Here is a 6,804-nt window from a genome sequence, read left to right as displayed (position 1 = left end):
TAAAGAAACAGGTCATCGTTGATGTTTTTTTTCAATCCGACTAGGTTATGGTCGGGAGGCATAGTTGATGCTGATAATTCTCTCACGTAACAAACACAAACGATCAGCACACCCTGCCCTTCATGTGTTCGACGGAATATCGAACTATTTCTTTTTTTATTCTTTTGCTAGTTTGTAGGCAAAATGGATTCACCGGATGAGGAATTTGATTACAGGGATCTTGGCAACTACATGGACAAGGTGTTCATCGATACGTTGGATTTTCCGACATCGCTGATGATAAATATGCTGACATGATGGTGATGATGAGCATCCATGAAGAAATATACTACTCTCTCCGTTTCTAAATATAAGATGTTTTAATTTTTTTTACTATAAACTAGAAGTACATCCTAAAATATGACTACATACATCTGTATATAGTTTATAGTAGAATATGTAAAAGATCTTATATTTAGGAACGGAGGGAGTAGAAGAAAGAGGAACATGTCCTCTCAACTTCGAGGGTTCGATAAAAGGGCAGGGGACACACAGTTTCTGCTCCCGAGCTCATTTGAGTTTGGTGAACAGTAAAATAATAATAAAAAAACGTTCAGAAAATCCTGATTTTTTTAAAGTGCATGCAAAAAATTGGCATGAAATAACATTCTTACAAGGTGTGGCAAAAAAAATCAATGCTCTGAAAAGCGTATTTTTAGAGTATCGATTTTTTTTCACACCTTATAGGAATGTTATTTCATACCAAAATTTTGAATACACCTAAAACCTTTGTCAATGTTGGTCTCAAGAAAAAAACCGGATTTTTTTGACTTTTTTTTTTTTAAATTGTACTGTTCACCAAGCTCAAATGAGCTCGGGAGCAGAAGGGCACTTTGGGCAGGATAGTTGTTTCACATGATATGAAAAAATGGCGCCATGAGTCTCTACAATGACTACTTCAAACCCAACTCAACATACCATGACGATTGATGAGTAGTTATTTGTTCCTCCGCAATGAGCATCCATGAATATATTATCCTTACTTCACATTGAGAAAGGATTGATGCGGGTACTTCTCTTTGCAGAAATGCAGAACTACATTAAGGATGCTTGTACATGATAAAGCCCCAAACGTTGTTGCTGAGTACATCCGGATAGGGGGATGACATGCATTGAGGCCATGGAGATGACATGAGTTAAGGTAACCTCTAGTAATCTTATGAATAGGACATGAGTGTGACTAATATGATCCAGTCGTGGGGTTAGACTACGACAGCCTAGTACGATAAGGCAATAGGTGAAACTTCTTTACGCCAAACTAATAATTCTAAGCACAATCCATTGTCCTGTTGTGAAGAAGCGCAACTCCTTGTTCTAGGTGGATGTTCAATCTTAACCGGTCTTCATGGAAAATACCGGTAGATCAAAATAGTGTTTGGAATAGAGGACAATGTAATGGACCTCTGAGATCTAGTTGGGGGTTGTTCAATTATACATGGGATTTGGTCCATGTAACAATAAGTCCAGGAAAATATCAAAGGTCCAAGTTGTGTAAAAACGTAGTGACAAGTTTGGTATCCCCTCATGAGTATAGGAGAGTTTAAACCACCACATAAGATATTATCTTTGACATACTATTGAAGATTGAGAAGATGAGAGGTATACCTCGTTACTCCATGCCTCACGTGCACGTGTCGTGTTTTATGTTTCGTGAACGAGCCGAGCTTTGACCTATGTCATGTGTGCGCTCCATTTTTTCCGGTTAGGAACATATATAATTATAAGTCACTAATGGATGTGCTACGAATCCAAGACATAGGATTGTGACTATTGTCGACTCGGTTGTAGGCCCATCCCCAAGTCTCCCTACCAGACTCCATATATGTTGGAGGCGGTGGCAACCCTAGCTGTCACCCAAATGAGATCATATATGCTTCCTCGCGCCCACCGCCCACGATTGATCATCTCCCTGCTGCTGCTTCCTATGATCTGATTGCATCGACCACGTGCATGACTATACGGGAGAGTATGCCACTGTAACCATGTCCATTGTGATATTGCGTTGGGAGAAGGGTGGTTAGGTTTTTGGGAAGCGTCTTGGCACAACTGGTCGATGTTGTTCCTCTTCTTCCTCTACCTCAACTACATTCTCGACCTCCTTGATATCATCATGGGTGATGAGACCATCAAGAAGGTTGTTGCTGAGAACTCTGTAGCTTCGTCCTTTCCAACCAAAGGGTATGATCTATTAGTTACTCATGTAGTCATGTTTATTCATGTGTTAGCCATACTAACTATTTACGTAGTTACTTCTGATCTATGCATAGTATGCGCTTACATGATTAAATATTAGTATGAGATTAATACTATCTTTTACTATCATCATGTTTTACTTATGGATTAAATCAATCAAAAACTTGCTAATTTACCCGGCAATTGTTCCATGTCTTCCTGCAAAGAATGAAGTGGCAACATTTTTTAGTGGGAGAGCAAAGTATAGTTGTGGCTTTTTTTCAAAGAAAGTATAGTTGTGGCTTTGTTTCAAATAAAGTATAGTTGTGTCTTTTTAGTGGGAGAGCAAAGAGTAGTTGTGTTTGAGAAGAGGTGAAGTGAGACGGTGAAAATGCATAATGTTTCATATTGGCTCCTTCTCACAACAACACATCACCTCCTTGACACAAGAAAATAGCAAATACTACAGGTATATGTGTGAAGTCAGTGTACTACATTGCAACCGTGAAATAAATCACAACTGCAACAACAATATGCTCCACAGGATATTATTGCGACTTCACAGGATATTGATACATCTATCAAACACACATCGGCAATAGGCGCAAATGGCGATGAAGTAGAGAAACCTAGTAAAACGAATGCTTGTAATTTGATATCATCACTTCTTGGTACTATCACAGTGCAGCAGTCCTAGAAGCAACCAACACAAAGCAGAAGTGTAGGTCTCGAGCTGCACAGATCGAAAGAACCCTGAACAATCACTGAACATATTGTTTCTTCAGACTAGGAACAGCACATGCATCCACCATCGTGTGATGAGGCCAGACACGCGGCGCCTGATTCGATAAGGCATGCAGGGACCTATGTTTAGAGACCAGATCCGAATTTCTTTGTGGCTGGGGTCTCCCTCGCACGCCACGCGTGAGGCGCGACAGCGCTCCCGCGCGCACGCCCTCCGCGGGCATCCTATACGCTTCCGCACCTCCGCACGTCGCTGCTCTCCAGTCCCGCTGTGTGAACCAGACACAGCCCAACTGCCCCAGTTTGATCGACACCGGCATCCCCGAAGCAGCGCAGACGGCGTGCTGGGGTCACCTGGGAGGAGCTACCTAGCTGTCTAAGTCGTGTCGACAAGGGATCTTATACTCCGACAGGGAGCTAGCTAGCGGGTGAGGAGGCGAGCTCGCTGGACAAGTCGATCATGGAGCAGCGGCCGCGGCCGGTGGTGGTCGCCGTCAACGCCCTCCTCTGCGTCGTCTCTCTCTGCGTGGCCGCGGCCGGGGCCGAGAACGTCACCGCCGTGACCACCTACGACGCCAAGAACTACGGCGCCACGGGCAACGGGGTCGACGACGACACCAAGGTACGCACGTGCTTGTAGTTTCCTCCATGGATCGATCGTCTGATTTGCTCCCATGTTCGTTGGTATGATCTATGTGGTGTGTGCTCGATCGGTATATATCCGTATGCGCGTTCATGTTGGTGGTGTGCATGCATGCAGGGCCTGATGGCGGCATGGAAGGCGGCGTGCGGAACGCCTGGCACGGTGACGCTGATGATCCCGCCGGGGACGTACTACATCGGGGCCACGCAGTTCCACGGCCCCTGCAAAGCCTCCGCCATCACCTTCTTGCTCCAGGCAAGCACTTGTGTACTCTTCCCTCCTGCCACCCTCCGACGCCACCAGCGGCCAACAATGTTTGTCGCCACGACTCATCGCCCAGCAGTAGTCCTCCCCAAGCCGCCACCTCCGTTGGTCTGCCACCGCCAGCCGCCCCCCTTAACCTCGCCGTCCTCTCCGGCTCCGGCCAGCTCGCCCCACACCGCATCAAATATATGAAAAAATATTGTATGTGCATGCATATATGCATGAACATGATGAAGAACAAAAGATTAACGTGTATACATAAATTGTTTTCCGTGCATGCATGCCACGATAGGCACGATAGGGGAACCAAAAATGGGACTCATCATTAATTATATAATTTTGCGCAGGGGACGCTCATGGCGGCGACCGATCTAAAGCGATTTGGCAACGACTGGATTGAGTTCGGGTGGGTGACAGACCTCACCGTGGCCGGTCAGAACGGCGGCATCATCGACGGCCAGGGCGCCGCCTCCTGGCCATTTAACAAGTGTCCCGTCCGAAAGGACTGCAGAGTCCTCCCAACCGTGAGCATCCACCCAATTTCGTCACACCCAATTTCCACCCAATTTCGTCACACAAACGCACGCGACGCCAGCATCTATGACGATCGAAGCTATCTAATGTTTAAATGGATGGGGTGCATGCAGAGCGTGATGTTCGTGAACAACGAGAACACGGTGGTGCGGGACATCACGTCGGTGAACAGCAAGTTCTTCCACATCGCGCTGCTGCACAACAACAACATGAGGATGAGCAACCTCCGGATCCACGCGCCGGAAAACAGCCCAAACACGGACGGCATCCACATCGAGCGGAACACGGGGGTGATCATCTCCGACAGCCACATCGGCACCGGCGACGACTGCATCTCCATCGGCCAGGGGAACCAGAACATCCACATCGCCCGCGTCCACTGTGGCCCGGGCCACGGCATGAGCGTCGGCAGCCTCGGCCGCTACGTCGGCGAGGGCGACGTCACCGGCATCCACGTCACCGACATGACCTTCGTCGGCACCATGAACGGCGTCCGCGTCAAGACGTGGGAGAACTCCCCCACCAAGAGCCTCGCCGCGCACATGCTGTTCGAGAACATGGTGATGAAGGACGTGCAGAACCCCATCATCATCGACCAGAAGTACTGCCCTTACTACAACTGCGAGCACAAGTATGTCTCCGGGGTCACCCTCAAGGACATCAAGTTCAAGAACATCAAGGGGACGTCCACGTTGCCCGTCGCCGTGCTGCTCCGGTGCGGCGTGCCGTGCCACGGCGTCGTGCTGCAGAACGTCGACCTCAGCTACAACGGACAGGGAGGCACCTCATCCAAATGCGAGAACGCCAATGCCACCTACGTTGGCTACCAGCATCCAAAGCCATGCGATCTAATTTAGACGGCCAGTTCCATAGTTCCTTGGTGGATGCTATAGCTCGTGCGATCTTCGTTTGATTTTCTTCTTCTTCTTCTTCTAATCTAATTAGTTAGTGTTTCATAGACGATCTTGTTGCTTCTTGTTGCTTAGATATAGGACCATGAATTAACTGTATTTAGTTCACAAATAAATCAGTTCTAATACACACGGGGCTACTCGAAGAGGATCTCAAAACTTAATTACCAATTGCAATGGTGTATAGGTGGCTCGTCATAAGTTCAACAAAGCTTCACCTGGTCATCAAATCCGCTGTGAAACTTAATACTACCTCCGTCACGGTTTAGAAGGCACGCACGTGTACCTAGGTCATCAATTTAGCTTATATAAAATATATTGTTTAATATAAAAATTATATCATTAGAAAATAGAACATTAAAGTTTTTTAATGATTTTTTTTGTAATATATGCTTATCATTAAGTTGGTCAAATTGACGACCTAGATACACGTGCCGGGCTTATAAACTGAGGTGGGGGAGTAGTTAAGTTGGTAAAATCACTTTCTATGCATGAATCCAGAGTTGTAATTGTGTTAAATATAGTGTACTACAAGATATGTTACAATTAAATTTGAAGTTGAGCTTTGTCTAGATAAGGTAGGAGTTGTGTCCTAATAGAACACTTGTGCCATCTTAAAGATCACATTGCACAGACTTATCAGTTGAAACTGTTGTTAGGGCATTTTCCTTCATTAGTATTTTGATGATGACAACAACTCATTATGTGATCTAACCGTGTGTCAAGGCATTTAGGGACATCACTTTGGACACAAGATGATTGGGCTACCCCTCCATATGGAAAAGAACGAAGACGGTGTTCTCTACGTGTTTATTCCTTTGATCGTAGGGAACCAGTACTTTTAAGAGGGAATTCACATCGGATGGTAGTGGGTGAATCAATACACGTACACATTGTTTTATCTCCCACCCGGATTCCTCCCGATCCTTGAGAGAGGCCCTCTTTCCTTCTCTAATCAGCTTGTTTCTCTCGGGCAGTTGTACCACTGGGACACGTAAATCAGGAACAACTGCTCTCAGGTTGCCACCCAACGATTGTACCGCCGCCTTTGGCGGTTGTACCCCCTAGCACCCCTAGCAGTTGTACCGGCCCAGTACCGTTCCACCACGAGACATGTTTCTTGTTTGGTGCTGTAGTTGGCCGGTTGCGGTGTCGGTGTCAAAACCGGCAGATCTCGGGTAGGTGGTCGCGAACTGTGGACCTTGGATCGATGGGTTGTAGGAAGAAGGGGGAGAGAACGATTTACCCACGTTCGGGCCCTCCTATGGAGGTAATACCCTGCGTCCTGCTTGATTGTATTGATGAAGATGATTATAGAGTAGATCTACCTCGAGATCATATATACTAAACCCTAGATGATTCACCCTCCTCCACACGGATTGGGGTCTCGTTTATATAGACACTAGGGACCCTAGGGTTTACAAGTTGCCGACTATTAGTCAAGGATAGATGAGCTGACCTAGTCCTTCTAAACTTGGAGTACACGCCAGTCCTCGG

At 46.4% G+C, this 6,804-nt stretch overlaps 1 protein-coding gene across 1 annotated transcript; it reads left to right on the top strand.

The window, feature by feature from the left end:
• The first annotated feature begins 3,415 nt into the window (after positions 1–3,415).
• LOC123428779 (exopolygalacturonase-like) lies at positions 3,416–5,253 on the top strand. Its single transcript, XM_045112926.1, has 4 exons — positions 3,416–3,577; positions 3,716–3,880; positions 4,210–4,386; positions 4,510–5,253. The coding sequence occupies exons 1-4, from the start codon at positions 3,416–3,418 to the stop codon at positions 5,251–5,253; spliced, it is 1,248 nt and encodes a 415-aa protein (XP_044968861.1).
• Positions 5,254–6,804: the final 1,551 nt, after the last annotated feature.

This window comes from Hordeum vulgare, chromosome 2H, assembly GCF_904849725.1.
Source record: "Hordeum vulgare subsp. vulgare chromosome 2H, MorexV3_pseudomolecules_assembly, whole genome shotgun sequence".
NCBI lineage: Eukaryota > Viridiplantae > Streptophyta > Magnoliopsida > Poales > Poaceae > Hordeum > Hordeum vulgare.
The sequence above is the reverse complement of the archived record's forward strand: the minus strand, read 5'-3'. Positions and strand labels throughout refer to the sequence as shown.

What these genes read in the sequence shown, in the direction of transcription:
- LOC123428779 (XM_045112926.1), top strand. Translation starts at nt 3,416, where the DNA reads ATGGAGCAGCGGCCGCGGCCGGTGGTGGTCGCCGTCAACGCCCTCCTC. An exon ending in GGGTCGACGACGACACCAAG is followed by an intron (nt 3,578 to 3,715) that starts GTACGCACGTGC and finishes GCATGCATGCAG; the next exon opens with GGCCTGATGGCGGCATGGAA. An exon ending in CTTGTGTACTCTTCCCTCCT is followed by an intron (nt 3,881 to 4,209) that starts GCCACCCTCCGA and finishes AATTTTGCGCAG; the next exon opens with GGGACGCTCATGGCGGCGAC.